The following is a 17802-nucleotide window of genomic DNA, read 5'->3' as shown; positions in this document are numbered from 1 at the left end:
TTTCCCTGCAAACATTTTCTGTCAGTTGAATGCATTTTAATTCTCCAGTGACTACATTTGCCTGTTTGCTGACTTCTTGGCAGTTGCAGATAAGTACCCCATTGGGGTTTTTGGTTTTTCTTGTCTTGTTTTGTGCTTCTTGGGGTTAATGTCATCCAGGAAGGGTAAATGCCAGTGTGGTAGACAGATTCTCCATAAAGACTGCCATCAAAGTGTCTTTTTGTGTAGGAGCTTCTCATGACCACACATCTTGTTCAGTTTGTCAGGCGTTCATCCCACAAACCCTTCACAGAAGACTTTCTTCTCTTTCCTTGTATGTTGGGAACCAGTGTTTTAAGCTTCTCATTAAAGATACAATGGAAGGAATCTCTCACCCCAAGGGTCAGCTGTTGGGGAAGAAGGTGAAAAAGGTATGACCAGAATCTTCCTCGGTCCAGCCTCTGCCATCTGTTTCTCCAGAGGTCATTACAAACACAGAGGCTCACCCGGCTGTGTTGTCAGATTTCTCTGCCATGACCTTAGTGGAGACTAGTGAGGATCTGGCTGGCAGCACATCCGAAAAGCCTTTATAGTCTTGGATATTCAGGGGGGAACCACTGTTGATTTTTTTTCCAAGGGGTCTAAGGGAGTTCCTCCAATTTTAATTAGGGAAGACGTTCCAGCTATGGTTCTCAACTGTTGCCCTGAGTCTGAGCCTTAGTTTTTAGAGGGGACATTCCTTTAAAAATAAACAAAAACTTAAACATGTTTATTTTACTCCTAGGGATCCACAAAGTGACTGGCAGGCCTTTACTCAGCAGCTATTTACTGCTTTAATGTCCTTAAAGCCTCCTCAAGGAGTTTCAGTTCCTGCTCCTCTTTGGTCCTCTACTCCTTTTAAAAGGCCTAGAAAACAGGATTCTTCTGAGGATGAGTCAGACTCGAGTGACAAATTCCTGACTTTTTATACTCAAATCCCTTCTCCTTTGGACTGTGGGACAGAGGAAGTGGAATCAATTAGTTCTGATGTTCCTTTTGAGGAAATTTTCTTTGAGGAATCGCTGTCTAGGATGATGGATTTTTTTAACTGGGATTGTACTCATGTCTCTGATATCCATAAAAGGTACTATGAGTTGCTGTAGTTGGATTCTCCTAAGCCTGCAGCTATTCCTCCTGTTTTGGCTTCTTTGTTGGATGGTTTTTCCAATGCCTCTCATGCTCCTGATTCTCTACCCCATGCTCCCCAAGAAACCTGATAGGTTTTATATTCAATTATCCTTTATTTATTATTAAAGGATAATTGAACTCCATTCTGCTCATGCTTTTGGACCATTTCCCCCTTGCATGGGATTTTGTTGGTTTGTTCCAGGTTTTATAGGGTGCCTGATGATTGTTATTTTTTATATATAAATGTCCTGCTGCTGACCCCTCTGTACTATTTGTAGCCTCCGATAAGCCATCACATTTGCTTCCTTCACCCATGTTATTGCCTTTTTTCTGAAGCCTGTCAACTTATTTCTGATCTTCCAGACTCTGAGGGTAAAACTGTGGTTCTTTTCTTGCTAGGGACTTTCTGTCAAGTCAAGTTTTTTGTCATTATGTTAAATGTAGTTATGATGTGGTAAATGCCTCTTCTAGGGCTGCTCTTTTGGTTCAGTGATGAGGGGGTATTTTTGTCTCAGACTTCAATCTCTACCTGATGATATTAAAGCTAAGTTGATGGATGCTCCTTTGGATTCTAAGCTTTTTGTTTGGGGAAGCTGCTGCTGGTTTAAGTCTCTTCAGGATAAGAGTAAGGCCTTACAAGACCTTAAACATATGTTTGTTTCTTCTCTGCCTAAATTTCAGAGAAACTACCCCGCTTAAGCCTACCTTTGTTCATAGGCAATCTCGCCTTTCTACTAAAGATAAGAAGAGTGGCAAACAGGTTCCTCCTGCTAAGGCTCTTCAGTTTTCAGGGACTATGAAGCCTTCCTTTCCAGACAAACCAAGTGCTGTATAACTATCCCCCCTTTCCAGCCACATTCACCTTTCTCTTCACCTTTCTCTTTTTCTTCCTGTTTGGCATCAGATCACTCAGGATTCTTGGGTTCTGTCTTTCAGACTCTTTTTCCTCTGGCTTCTATAACCACCATGGAGTTTCTGAGAGCTCTGGGTTTTATGGATCCACCATTCTGATGCTCTGTCTGGCCAAACTTCACATGAGAAAGTTTCATTGGTTTCTGAAGTTAGTGTAGCTTCAACATGCACATCCTCTAGATTTTGTAGTTCCTTTTCTTCTTTGATTGAGACAGGTACTTCACTGGTGGGTTCGGCAGTTGTCTCTGAATCCAAGGATCTCTTTTCCCCCTCTTCCCTCTCAGGAATTGTTCACAAATGCTTCAGACATGGGATGGGGGACAGCCCTAAAAGTTAAGGGGGTGTGGTCAACTCATCAGTAGAAGGAGCACATCTGTATCAAAGAGATGAGAACTCTTCTGTTGGCTCTTCAGACCTTTCATCTTTTCTCTCCAGGGCCTCTCAAGTTGTTCACAGACAATACCACAGTGATGTGGTATATCAACAAACAGGGAGGAATGAGATCTTATCTTCTTTGCCAGTTGGCACTTCTGGTATGGGATCTTGCTAACAAGTATCAGGTGACTCTTTGGGCAATTTATATCACTTCTGATCAGAACATTGTGGCAGACACTCTGAGCTGGTCATTAACCGAATGGATGCTTCACAGGGAGATGTGTTTCTGGACATTATCCACCAATGGTGTACTCCTCAATTGGATCTTTTTGCCTCCCCTCTGAACAGGCAGCTTCTTCTGTTTTGTGCCAGAGTTGCAGGTCCTCTGGTGTGGAAAGTGGATACCCTCTCATATTCATGGAAGGGGATGTTTCTTTATGCATTCCCTCCTCTTCCTCTCATTCTGAAAGTCCTGTTAAAAAATCAACAGGATGCTCCTAAGATCTTGTTGGTGACTCCCTTTTATCCACAACAACATTGGTTCCTTCATCTTCTGCATTTAGCCAGGGGAAATCATTGCACGTTAACTCATAGGGTGGATCTACTCTCACAAGACAAGGGATCTCCCATCCATCCCCACCTGTCCATGCTTCAACTGACACTCTGGGGGATAGGATTTTAATTCCTCAAGACACCTTATTTCTGAGGACCTGCTGCAAGTTCTGCAGGATGCCAGGAAACCTACTGTAAGGAAATCCTACTTTATCCAAATGAAAGAGCTTTTCTATTTGGTGTCTCCCTAGTAACCTGGACCCACTTACTGTGGATGTTCCTTTGGTTCTCTCTTATCTGTGTGAGTTGTTCAATGCTGGTTTGACCTATTCTTCTGTTTAAGGCCCACTTATCAGCTATCTCTGCTTGTCTGCCTTTTTTTCCTCCTTTAGTTTCTAGATTTGAGGAGAAACAATTTCTGAAAGGTGTCCTTAATGTTAGACCTCCCAACAAGTCCGTTCCTCCTCCCTGGGATCTTAATTTTGTTTTGGAGAAGTTGATTCAGGCTCCTTTTGAGCCTGTTGCTGCTACTTCCTTGCGACATTGTTCCTAGAAGACTGTTATTTTGTTAGCTCTTACTTCTGCCAGATGGGTGTCGGAGTTGCAGGCCCTTATGGCTTGTCCTCCTTTTTTGGTCTTTCATGAGGACAGAGTATCTTTGCACACTAATCTTTCTTTTATGCCTAAGGTGGCTAGTGATCTATCCTTTAATCAGTCTGTTAATCTGCCTACCTTAGCCCCCGCTCCGCAAACTGACAGTGGGAGGGTGCAGCATACTTTGGACATGCATAAGCAACTCAAGGTTTATTTGGATAAGACTAAGGCTATTAGAAAATCTGTTCAGTTATTTGTTTTTTTCATCCTAGACTCTATAAATCTCTGTAATAAAAGGAAAAAATTGCTGCCCAGGACCAAGAAGGAGCAGGTGCCTAACTGGAAGCAATCTCTACTTAGCCTGAACAAGCAAATAAGAGCACTAGTGAAGTCCTCCAAAGCAAACTTCGAGTCCAAACTTTCCACATCTGCTAAAGACAATCGTAAGGCCTTCTTCACATATGTCTGCAATCTCAAGGGAAGCACCCAGATCTGCTCAGAACTGGTGGTCAAGGACACCACATGCACAAACCCTATAGATATAGCCAACCTACTGGCAGACAGTTCAGTGAAAACTTCACTCCTCTGTCCCCCCATCAGTAAAACAGGACATCCCAGTACCTGCCCCCTCCCATTATCTCTAGGGAGCAAGTCATCACTGCCCTCTCAAAGCCAAAAAATATAGCCTTCATGGGACCCAATAACATCCCAGGCTGCATCCTACATTAACTCAGGCAGGAACTTGCAACACCATTAGGCACCCTATTCAACCAAAGCCTGAGTACCAGCTTCATCCCAGCCGAGTGGAGGACAGCTACTGTCATCCCTTTGCACAAAGGTGGAGTATCCACCGATCCAGGAAATTATAGACCCATCAGCTTAACTAGCCTGATCTGCAAGGCCATGGAGCAGATTATCATGGACCTCATTAACAAAGACATTAGCAACCTCCAGACACTTGATCCCACAAACAACCACAGTCCAAATCCAAACTAGAGCAAAAAAAAAAACACAAGACCAGTAACCAAAAAAAGTTTAATAATCCTCTGACGTCTCGGCTTATATGCCTTCACAGGAGAAGGCATACAAGCCGAGACATCAGAGGATTATTAAACATTTTTTGGTTATTGGTCTTGTGGTTTTTTACTTGATCCCACACAGTTTGGTTTTGTAAAGGGGAGGTCATGCCTGTTAAATTTGTTCGACTTCGTTGAGACAGTCACCAAGGCCATAGACAAGGGGAAGATGGTGCAAACCACCTACCTTTACCTGGCTAAAGCCTGCAATACTATTCCCCATTCAGGTATAATAGATAAACTCTCTCAACTAGGCATCAATCCATATGTTACCAGATGGGTAGCAAACTGGCTCACTCATAGAACCCACCTAGTCAAAATAGGGGAAGCCACCTCAAGTAGTAGACTTGTAACAAGCAGTGTACTCCAGGGATCTATCTTGGGGCCTCTGCTGTTTGGGATATACTTCTCGAAGGTGCAGGCCAAATCTAGTGGGCTATGGCAGACCAAGTTTGCAGATGACTGCAGTCTGGGTGCTGTCATCAGTTCCCCTAATAATGTGGACATCTTCCAAGAGGGTCTCACCCAAACAAATGACTGGTGCCAGCAACATGGCCTCAAACTGAATGCCAAAAAAGCATAATCATCCCTTTTGGGGAGAGTAACATCCCCACAAATTATCACATTGATAATAAGGTACTAAACACAGAATCAGTTGTGAGGGACTTGGGCACCCAGGTTGATAGCAAACTGACTTTTGACCACCATATTGCCTCTATTGTACAGAAAGCTTTCTACATGGGCCACCACATTAGTAAGGGTATCTCATCCAGGGACAAGGTGGCCATAACATCTCTGTATACTTCCCTTACAAGACACATTATTGAGTATAATGTCCCTTTTGGCATGTACCTCACAAAGCAAAGTTAGAGTATGGTTATTTTTAGAATAGTAGTGGTGCAAACTGGGTGTGCCACCTCAGTTGCCAGACTCCACTGATACACCTGTGGGAGAGTAGGGGATGCATTTAATATTTGTACAGCACTAAGTGGCTCATTCTACAATGTACAAGCATTTCTTATACAACAGTTGGGGATTCAAGCTTCAGATTTTTGGAGCCAGTTATACCACAGGCAAGATACTTATGCGTTGCCACTGGGGTAACCACATATGTTTGGATATGTGTACTACACAAGCAGCTAGTGCTATGTGATGATATCTGTGACAGATTTAGATTATGTAGTACAGGCTAATTTGTGAACTGTGCCACTTGTTTTTGACTGTCTCTCTCTCTCTCATGCTCTGCCTTTCTGGAACATCGATCCACAGCCCCCTTTTCTATTTTTACACATGGAGTTGGGGTGTCACTTTAACAGTGGCAAATATCTATAGACAAGGTTCACACTGCTGGGGAAAGGCTGGATAGTTATTAACTTCACACAAAAGTCTTATACAGTGTGAATATTTAAGAATGCTAATCACCATTTATACTTTTTAACTTTAGCAGGTACCTTTTTTTCAAAACTCTTTCCATTGTACATGTTGTGAGAGCAAATGTAAACATTTAACATATTTGATTTATGTATAATGAATCCTTCTACCCACTTCTCAAAAGTCTGTCTTTCTGAAAAATATTTTAGATTTATTATGTGTGACTATATTTTTATAGTGCTGTTCTACAGAATGTACAGTACACTACTTTACAATGTTCTTTTTTATTTCTATAGATACAATGATGAAACACTTAAAAGCAATGGAATGTCTGCGAAACTTTTCAGAGTTCCGTCAAGAAGCTAGCATGCTACATTCCCTACAGCATCCTTGTATTGTTTCTCTAATTGGAATCAGTATCCGACCTCTCTGTTTTGCCTTACAATTGGCCCCGTTGGGCAGCCTAAATACTGTTTTGTCTGAAAACGTCAAAGGTAAAAACATACTTTATTTTGTATTTACTTCGTTATAGATTTACTTGTAACAGGAACCCAAAGCCTATTTATTTTAATACATTAGAATGCCAAATGTAAATATTTGGGGAAATTTATTCCTAAAACTGTGGATGCATAGATTCTTTTTTGTTCAAATTTAAAGGCAACATGCATACTTAGGAATGAGGTAGTCAGCCAGGAAGTAGATATATTCTTGATTTACTTATTGCTAAGCATTAAGAAAAGAGTAACAAATTGTGGAGTTTGAAAACAGGTGAGTTTGTTTGTAATATATTTATGTTTTGTTGACTGGGTTAGTCCCGCTAGGACTGTAGTCTGTTTTCAGTGGAGACCTGAAGTGGTATTCATTCTAACTAGGAAATATTCAGCTAGAGCACTGGAAAAATTACCTACTGTTTTTGACAGAGGATGCCAGGTAGCTCTTAGTGAAGTGAGAAGAGGTCCAAGATGACATATACTTGCAGCAATCAGTGTGTGGAAAACATCGTCATAGAGGAAAACAGTATTCGGAAAACTGTCAGCATAATGATCATGTCAGATTCTGCACTACACAATGAGATCCCAGTTTAGCTTATGAATAAAGAACCAGATGATGAGGTGGTAGTTTGCAGCACAGAGTTTATGAAGCATGAGCTGTGTAGTCGTAGGTAGAAGAGATTATATCTGATGCATTATATCCCAGCAGAGACCACAGACAGTAGTAATTTAGTTTTGGAAGGCAAAAAAAAAAAAAGTTGCCTGATCAGCCACAAGTCCAACGAGTGACAGGGTTATTGGAAACTGCAAAGAAGAATGTGAGAAGATATGCTTCATTGACTGCTCTGATTCATGAAGATGTGGCAGGAAAAAAAAAAAAACAGTTGTTGGATTATAAATGGCAAAAAAAGTCAGTGGTTCATAAGCAGATGCAAAAATGGTCTCTGTATCGACAGATGTATTACCTGAGACACGGTCATTTCACTGCTTGGATATACTGTGAATGATGTTAAGAGGAATAGTTTGCTTAGGAACAGAAGCTTTCTGAATGGTGACATTTCAGAAGTTTAATTTGGCACAAAAATTTGTTAATGACTGAAAGTAAGAGTATGTGTCCCTTGCAAAGGTTATAGGTTTAACAATTATGCAGTCCAGAAAGAAACTTGACAGTACAGTTCAGAACTGCTGACATAAGGGATCTTGAACTGAAACCTTTTGAGCTAAATATTGTCAAAATGTGCATAACATTAACAAATGTTTGAAGGCAGAAAAATATGGAATAATGCATGGGAGTTTAGGTTTCTTGTCATATAAAACATGAGAAGTTAATACATTTACCAAGTGTGGTAGTGATATAAAGCAAGCCAGGGTCAGTTATATATTTGGGACTGCACAGAACATGCTTATTTTCATGGAGCACAGCTTATTTAATATAGGAATGCATGAAGAGAATGTGTTCTTAATGTGGGGAATGTGAACATTCTATGAAGGAGTGTGAAACTGTGTGCAGAAGATATAATGAAGAAGGCCACGGCCTTTTATTACAAAATGTAGCAAATACTGAGAGTAGTGAAAATGCGGTAGAAAGTTAAACAGTGGAATATACTCGTGCAGAAAATTGAGTTGAGAATATAGATATTCCTATTGATGCTATGCACAAAATGATGCATTTTTGCAAAAAGTGATAAGAAAGTGACACTGGTGTTAGTGTGGTGGAATGAGAGAAGAGTAGAATGTGTCATGTGGAAAATGCAGCATTGCAACTGAATGATTTAAAAGAGAATGGAGTATTAGAGGGTAAGTGAACAAAAAATTAGAAAGTTATACGTAAGCAAGAAGAAATTATGAAAATAGTACTGGTTTATGTTAAAGAAATCTGCAGGAAGGAAGTAACAGAAAAGAAACAGTTAAAATGTAGAAAGTAAAGCAGGAAGAAGTGCAGTGGGTAGAAAGAAAGAGAATGTTGAAAAAAATAAGTATTAAAAGATGTTAAGGAAGAAAGTGAAGCAGAACTTAAATGGTTAAGTTATGTTTTTATATGGAAATGACAAGTAAAGAAAAAGATGTTTGTGAAGATATTGAATGAGTGGATAGAGAAGGGATCTAGAGGTAGAAAATTATATGAATGAATAATAAAATTCCTGTATACAAATGAGAAGACAGTAGTAATTGTTCAAATGCATTAAGTATTACAGACTAAAAGGTTCAGCAAAGTGATTCATGAAGTGATGAGAGGTGTATATGGTACAGCAGGAAAAATTAAGATAGATGTTGATAGTGTTAAAAGAAGTGACAGTATAATCAGGGGAAAATAATATCAAATTTATTGTGTGTCATGTAGCAAAAACATTTGATAGTGTAAACCATGACAGTTTGTCTTTTCGGCTTTTCCCGGTTAGGGGTCACCACAGCGGAACTCTGGTCCGCTAATGATTGGCAGTAGATTTTTATGGTGCTGAGTTGCCAGCCCGATGCCCAACCTTCAACGAAGGCACACCCATTTACGCATGTCTTTCGAACGCCACTCGACCGCAGGGAGGACATGCAGACTCCACACAGAAGGCACTCCAGCCGAGAATCGAACAGGAGAACCTATTGCTGTGAGGCAACAATGCTACCGCTGTACCACCAAGGCTTTAGACAGTGTAAGCCATGAGAGTACATGGGAAATATTAAGAAATTATGAAACAGAAAGAAGCATGATAAAAATGATACAGTCAGTATATGAAAAGGCATGGAATGGAGTTATGGTTAATGGATGCATGTGTGATAATTTACAGGTGCTAAACAAGGATGCTAAGTGAACAGAGTTACATTTTCTACAATGATGAATGTTCTAGTAGGGAGTTGTCAAAAGAATTTAAGTGAAGGTAAATGAGAAATGAAGGAGGCAGTAATATTGCCTTTATTTATGTATGTCGTAGATGATTTAACAGTTCTTAAAAGTTATAAGAAAAAAAATACAGTTGGATGAGGGAAGATACAATGAAAATAAAAGAGTAATTAAAAAGGGGATGAACAGGAGAAAAATGCTTTATAACTACACTTAAGATATGTGGAGTACATTTTTCAATGCATGAAATGTATTAGGTAAAAAAAAATGATAATCAAAATGTTATAAAAATGTGAAGTAGTACTAGAGGAAATAAAATGTAGTTTAAGAATGCGTTACATTGGGGAAAATGTGTGTTTTGATACCACTTGTGGGAAGTCCCCTTGTACTAACTTCGGATAAAGAAAAAAATTAGAAATGGTACTTTGTATTATATGGGGCTGTAGGTCAAATCTTATTAAAACAGGAGTTTTGTTTTGTGTTAAGGGGGATTAGGGTTAATAAGTTGTGTTGTACTTGGCATCCTTACATTTGTTATAGGTTGTAAAGGAGAAGAGGCAAAAGAAAAATGGTATTGTGGGGAAATTGTTATGGAAAAAATATGAAGAGGTATGACTGGGGTTAAGAACAGGACAAAGAAAATATGGCATGAAAGAAATTTATGTGAAAAAGTTAGGATGTGGAGACTAAAAACTGAGGAAGAAAATGTTACAAGAAAAGGATAGCATAGAAAGGTAATGGGATGGAATTATGTTAAACCAGGCAAAGTCTGAACAAAGAAAAAATAATAGCTAGAGCAGAGAACAAGGAAGAATTAGAGAAGTGGAAAGCGGTTTGATTTGGCTCCCTATTCAAGACTCAAGGAGTGAAATTCCTTCCACTAACATGGGTATTCTGGTCTCCAAATGGTGGCGTGGGTTCAAATCCCACTTCTGATAGTATATTTGCCACACTCAGGTATAATAGATAAGCTCTGTCAACTAGGCATCAGTCTATATGTTAACAGATGGGTGGCAAACTGGCTCACTGATAGAACCCAGCTAGTCAAAACAGGGGAAGCCACCTCAAGTACTATACCCATAACAAGCAGTGTAACCCAGGGATTGGTTTTGGGGCATCTGCTGTTTGAGATATACTTCTCGGAGGTACAGGCCAAATCTAGTGGACTTTGGCTGACCAAGTTTGCAGATGACTGCAAGCTGGGTGCTATCATTAATTCCCCTAGTGATGTGTACATCCTCCAAGAGGGTCTCACCCAAACAAATGACTGGTGCCAGAAACATGGCTTCAAACTTAATGCCAAAAAATGCATCATCATCCCTTTTTGGGAGAGTGATGTGCACACATTATCACACTGATAATAAAGTACTAAGCATGCAGTCAGTCGTGAGGGACTTGGGCACCCAGGTTGATAGCAAACTGACTTTTGACCACTATATTGCCTTTGTTGTACGGAAGGTTTTGTACATGGCCCACCTCATTAGTAAGAGTGTCTCATCCAGGGACAAGGTGGTCATAACATCTCTATATTCTTCCCTTATAAGACCCATTATTGAGTACAGTGCCCCTTTCGGCATGTACCCCACAAAGCACATGCAGCAGCTGGAGAACCACATAGGTTCCTCACCCAGAGAATTCAGGCCCTCAAACATCTACCCTACACAGATAGGCTAAAAGCCCTGTCCTTTTTCTCAGTCTCCTACAGACTCCTCAGCGGTGACCTCTGTCTGGCATACAAAACAATCTCAGACCCCACCCTGATGAGACTGCTGCATATCTGTAAGTCAAGCTGCACTCGAGTGACTGGCACGGACGACCTCAACCTGGTCTGTGACATCAGTAGGAATGGTTAGTGGGACAGATTTGTGTCCCGTAGACTCCCCCTTTTGTGGAATAGACTCCCTCTCCATGTAAAGCAGAGTACCTCATTATCCCTTTTTAAGCGCAACCTGTATAACTGGATGGGGAAAAGAAAATACAACCCTGGGATTCCACCTGTGCCCTACTGGACAGTGGCATAGGGTGCTGACATGTTGGAACATGGGCTAAATTCTGGGCTAGGCTTCTAAGGGCCTCAGGGGTACTAGCCTAGTAATTTCCTATTATCCTATGAGAAGTAATAGAAACATCAGCTTTTTTGTGGAGACTGGTTAAATGAGTGATCTGTGAAGGTTGAAATGAAGTATAAGTAACAAGAAGAGAGGTTATTTAAAGTATATAATGTTGAATAATCTCTTTGTACACAAATTCTTGACCTAGAGGAGATTAAAAATGGTTGGCAGAAGTGTAAAAAGAAATGCAATTATACTGGCTTTAGGAAATTAATATGAATATAATATACAGAAAATTTGATTAGTAGAAATGAAATACAGAAGTTGTATAGGATATTACTTATTACTATATGAAAACAGAGATGTGAAAAAATTGTTATGTAGTGGATGTTGTGATTGTGAGATTGTACTGAGGAGAATACAAAAGTGGTTGTGACAGAAAGTGTGAGCATGGGTGATTATATTGCAAGATATAAAATGAGTAAAATATAATTGTATTTTTGAAAGAATGTTACATGAAATGTTTAATAATAATAAATATATGTATACATAATAAGTCATAAAATTGTTAAGTATAGCTCCCCTTCTCATTTTAGTAAGTGCCATGGGATCATTTATATTGACCCAAGCTTTGAACTCAGTCTGATGGAGTCTTGGTTTAACAACTCTTCCAAAATGTGGCACACTCAGAAGTACTGTACCGGTCTTATGCTACACTGTAGTGTCACTGCTGGCCAATGAATCCAGTGTTGTGAGAGTGGAACCCATGATCTTCTGCATCAAAGATATATACTACCTGATGTTTATTAAGGAAACTGAATGATGATAAGAGTCATTTGTCTCCTGTATATTCGCACACACACCCCTGCCTGTTTCATATGTTCGTGATAATGGTTAACCAACTTCCTGTATACTTAATGCTTTAATTTTCTTTGATATCTGTTTATAATTATTGAATTCTGCCTCTGTTTTGAACCATGCAGTGAGCTAAACAATTCACTGTTATATCCGAAGACCGGCTCCGTATTTTTCAGAGTTCTGGGACTTGCAGTATTTTGATAGGTTGCCCCTCCGTTCTTGTTATTTCTTTCTGGAGATACAGAATCTATACCTGACCATGGTACTTGGGTTTTGCTAAATCCTTGTATAGAAAAGGAATATTACCTGTAATCAGATTTTTTCTTCCCCCTCCATCAGTATTAAGGATGATGCATTGTAACTGTCCAAATCTGCTTCCTCAGCAGCAAATAATTTTGAGGGTATAATGCCTCCGGTTTGTATTTTATAGGATCAAGCTGCATATTCATTTCCCCGTCATGCAGACTTTGCATGTCAGTAAAGGCCAGCATCCTTCATAACACATCCCTTTTAGTCTGGAAGCACTGTTTATTTGCTTATTTAATTGTTTGATTGTTTGCTTATTTATTTGTTTTGGGGGAAACAGAACTTAGCCAATCAGACCTTTTTCAAGCCAGCCTAGTGAGTACAAAATAGGTACACTTGACTAGCATAGAGAAAATACAGTACATAAAAGTGAATACAACAGTTATTCAACTTTTGATGAGAGTTTATACAATCCATATAAAGAGCAAGAAATACTTTTTCCCACAAATTCACAACATGGTATAATCAGTTATAATCATGGATTAAAGAACCTATTTTGATAGTGTGTTCATACTTTGGGGATGTGATTCCGTACATATATGATGAAAAAATAGAACTCTGTAAATATACTGAAGTGGTTGAAAATACTACTCTGGGAAAATGTTATTTTTTTATAATAGGGACTATTTAGAAGAAGAAAAGAGAGTTGGGGATTTGGTGGATTTGAGAGAACAGATACTATAGTTTGAGTGTATGGTATGCTAATTTTATATATTTTAGAGAACTGACAGATTGTGGGCAAGGTTTGGGGGATTCTAGAAGATCAGTTGCAGTTCATATGATCAAATGCATTTGGTGTGAAAATAGTAGTTGTCAGAAAGCTGGCTTTATGGTCTAGAGGTTTTGATGCTTATGTGTCTGAGGAAGGAAAATCTGTAGTTAAAATAGTATTATGTCATTAACAAGAATGATGCTGCAGTCCAAAGACAATATTATTGACTTTAATGGGTAACTGTGTAAATGATGTCATTCTAGTGGGGCCCATATGTATAAGAGAAGATAGCTGATAGATTAACTTGTTTTGCTAGTGAAGGACTGCATGTCTTACCCCATTGTTTCTGCATGGTGGATAAAACTTTTGCAGCCTCTGTAGTCCCTTTTTAGGCAAGGTCTGTATCCTGCACATATCAAGTTATATATAACTTTGGCATTCATCAAGATAGCACTGCTTAATGCTAGGAGTTTTAACAGTAAAATACCTGAATTTGGGGGCTTCCTGATCCTAGATCACAGCACATCCATATCTGTATTGTTACTGAAACCTGGTTCCAGAGTACTGATAATATTTCTTCTATATGTGGGTTCAGCTCTTATTTATTCAGACCCCCCAAGAAGTATGTGGGTACCCCTCAGTAATTATTTATAATCACTTCATCTCACTCCATGTTCCACATGATACCAGCCTCTAGATTCCTGAATTCACCATTAACAAAACCAACTACTGTATTTGTGAGTTCTAGACCCCTTCAGTGTCTCCTGCTAAACTTAATTTATACCTCAATAACTGAAAAAAATATCTGTTGAAATCAGTATGGTGCTTGTGAATGATTTCAGCTACCCTTCCATAAATATAGCACCTGTGTAGCCAATAATAAATACACACAGTGATTCCTAGGTTTTGTAAATGTCATCTCCTTTCACCAGATCATATATCTTCCAAATTACAGCTGTACACTTTGACCTTCTCCTTACCAATATTGAACATTCCTGCATCCCTCTGTGTGTCACACCTTCTCTGTTTCTCTGACTTCCAGACTGCCATCTTCTGCCTCAAAATTCCAAAAGCGGACACATTGAGCCAAAAAAAAAAATCACAGTTTTATTTCACAAATCTTTTGGGTGACACCCTTCCTTCAGTGTGTAAAAACTCAATTCAGTTTATCCTAACTTAAGACACAGCCCAATCAAAACCATCCCCATTAAAGAGTCATTCATCAATTACAACTTAGTCATAGTAGAAATCTGAATAAAATCACATACATTATTTTTAAGAAAACACTTTTAAAATTCTTAGTATTCTCTTCACGTAAAATGTATATATATATATATATATATATATATATATATATATATAAAACAATCATTTCAACATTTGTTGTTTCTTTTTGAGTACTGGCTTAATGCTAACCACTGTATTCAGACCAGGTTTAATATCTGCATTTAATGTGTGAATATAGCCTGTGTCTTGTTAAGATAAATTGAATTGAGTTTATTAAATGTTTTTACACACCGACGAAGGGTATCACCCGAAAGCTTTGTGGAATAAAACTGTGATTTTTTTGGCTGAACATGTCCGCTTTTGGAATTCTTTGGTTGTTTAATTTGGCTTTCTTGTGCATTCCAGCAGTTCACCTTCATGCTGGTCCTATTTGCATTTTTTGTATCTTCTACATCAGAACCAGCACTTTTTCCCCTACTAAAATCTGCTACATTTGCAGACTACTCCAAAAGCTCACCTCCTGCTGTTCTCCAATATCCTAGATAAATTTCAGTGTGACCCCCCCCCCCACACACACACATTGAACATCTTGACCCAGATACTGCATTCACTTCAAATTGTAATTCCCTCTGATAAGCCATACTGATGCATTTTCGCTTATGCCACAGATACGATGGAAAATTCAGGAAAAAGACCCTCATGATGAAATTACAGTGTAATTAAACAACAAAGGTAGAAAATGTCTGGGCTTATGTAAGTTACCCTTCTCCTTTCATAGTAAAGGGATTTGCACTTGGTTAGCAAAATCCTGAAGTACTCTTAAAAATACAAGGCTTCTTATAAATTAAAAATTGCCCGTTCTGCTAAAGACAACCACAAAACTTTCTTCAAATGTATCAGGAATCTCAGAAGTATCACTCAGTTCTGCTCTGAATTAATAATGAGTTGTTCCCCATACTCTAATCCTGAGGCCATCAACAACATCATTGCCAGCAGAAATCATCTCCAGTTCCACCCCAGCAATCCAACTTCCAGTTACTCATATAACTCTTACTCCTCCTCGTATTATATCTTTCCTGTAAGTCTCAGACTGGCAGTTAGGGCAGTAGACTAAAGCTCTGACTTGTTAATGAGTTGCTTTCTGTGCCAAGGTTACAGGGTTTGAATCTCTCCATCTTCACTTGCCTGCTGTGTGACCTTGAACTAGTCACTTAACCAGACAGTTCTTTGGGGCAAATGTGAATTTGGGCCAGGCTCCTCAATGGTGTCCTGGATTGCATGCCTATTGACTACTTATGAATCTGAGTCCTGTCATCTCTAATTAATAACCAAAGTTATCCAGGTAATGTATATGAATTCCTCCTGGTAAGCACCAAATACAGCTTTTCTTAGTCTCTCCTTGGCCTGTTTAACCTCATTTTCACCTCTAGTTACATGCTTTATGCTTGGTGAACCACCATACTGGCTCCACTACACAATGGTGGCCCTGTCACAGGTCCAGGTAGTTACAGACCCATAAGTCTCACTAGTGCCATTTGTAAGGACGTGGAAAGTATTATAGCAGAGCTCATAAATGCTAACATAGGGATCCTTCAATCCCTCAGTTTAAACCACTCCTGTCTACTGTATCCAGTACATTTATATAATAGGGTCACAGAAGCCAAAGGAATGGGTCACAACTTCCAGTCTTCTTATCTGGACATAGCTAAGGCCATTGATACAATTATCCATACAGGTGTTATCAATACGTTTTCACAACATAAAATTAATCCTTTCATTGTCAAAAGGATAGTTAATTGTTTCACTAACATGACTGTCACAGGGAGGCATTATCTCCAAAAGCATGTCACCAGTGGAGTTCCCCATGGCTCTTTCCAAGGCCTCCCTACTCATGGGTATTTGCTTTGCTGATGTTGAGGCATATGTTGATGGGCTGTGGCTCAATAAGCTTGCCCCTAACTGCAAACCGGATACCATCATATGCCCTGCTAAATGCACATGCACTGTCCAGCAAGGGCTCAGTCAAACTAACACTTGGTGCTTTCACCATTGGCATAAACTTAATACCAAAAAACGCAATACTTTTTTTAGCAGGCATGAATTCCTCAGTGCATGCCATGTTAAAGGCACCCCCTTTAAAATCATGATAACCATCAGGCACCTGGGTACTTTCATTGACCAGTAAATATATTTTGACCAGTCATGTGTCAGTCGTAGTCTGAAAATCCTTCTATTTATCACAGTTAATTTCCAAAGGCATATCTTCCAGAACTAAAATTCCCCTTATCAGTCCATCATTGAATATGGCTCTCCCTTCAGCATGTACTGCAATAATCATCTCATCCAGCTTGAAAGGCCTCAAAGATTTCCGATAAAGATAATTGCTGGTTTAAACTCAATAACTTACACTGATAGTGTAAGTGCCATCTTATTATATTCTGTCTTACATAGCCATCTGGTGGTGATCTGTTTCATTTGCACCTCCTCACTTGTAAAGTGTTAATTGTAGGCGGAGTCTGAGCAAGATAAATTCCCCTGCCATCATTGGAATTTACATCACTTTTTAGTAATTATATTTATTTAATTTTCATTGCCAAGTAACTGTCATTAAGCTAAAGGTCTTCTTTAAAGAAGAGACATGGGTGTCTTACCACAGAAATACATTAATTTCAAACAAAATCATATATGCTGCAGTCAGGTGAATTCAACAAATTACAGTAGAAGACATATTAAAGCTATCAAACTTCACTGCATAACTATATGAAGCTGTTGGAATAATCAAATGAGCACCCAGTTTATATTTTGTATGTGTTTAATGTTCTTCGGACTTTCACTTTCTCCATATCTCGATTATTGTGCAGTTTGTTCTTTGTGCTCTGTCTGATCCCATGATAGGAATTACTCTTATAATAACAACACAGCTGTCTTATCTCTTAAAGACAGCGAGTAGTTTGTGTCATTAGAGAATTCCAAAGGTCTTACCTGCATAAAGACTGCTCCCTTTTATTACCTATTACAGACTTATTACCACACTCTGAACTTTATAGTCTTGTCTTCATTACCTTGAGTGATACCTATTTAGTATGATGACTGCACATTCGTTATAAAAATGTGATATTATTGTAAAAAAGCATACAGTATTAATGAAAACAGAATGCAGCTGTGTTAAAGACTTAACTGTTCTGTCTTGGTCTGAGGAGTAGGGTAGGCCTGGTTTGATAGGTTTGATGATACTAGTGGTAGTAGAAGCCTCCTAAACACCTTATTCCTAGTGTCTTCCTCTAGCCTTCTGGGATTC

General features: G+C 39.0%; 1 protein-coding gene across 1 annotated transcript in view; it reads left to right on the top strand.

The window, feature by feature from the left end:
• Nucleotides 1–17802, top strand: part of LRRK1 (leucine rich repeat kinase 1) — a 2417153-nt gene that overhangs the window by 2027178 nt on the left and 372173 nt on the right. The window contains 1 exon segment of the mRNA XM_044078686.1: nt 6323–6520. Coding sequence (XP_043934621.1) covers nt 6323–6520 — 198 coding nt within the window.

Source organism: Protopterus annectens, chromosome 7.part1 (assembly GCF_019279795.1).
Source record: "Protopterus annectens isolate FY-2018-M chromosome 7.part1, PAN1.0, whole genome shotgun sequence".
Lineage (NCBI taxonomy): Eukaryota > Metazoa > Chordata > Ceratodontiformes > Protopteridae > Protopterus > Protopterus annectens.
The sequence above is the reverse complement of the archived record's forward strand: the minus strand, read 5'-3'. Positions and strand labels throughout refer to the sequence as shown.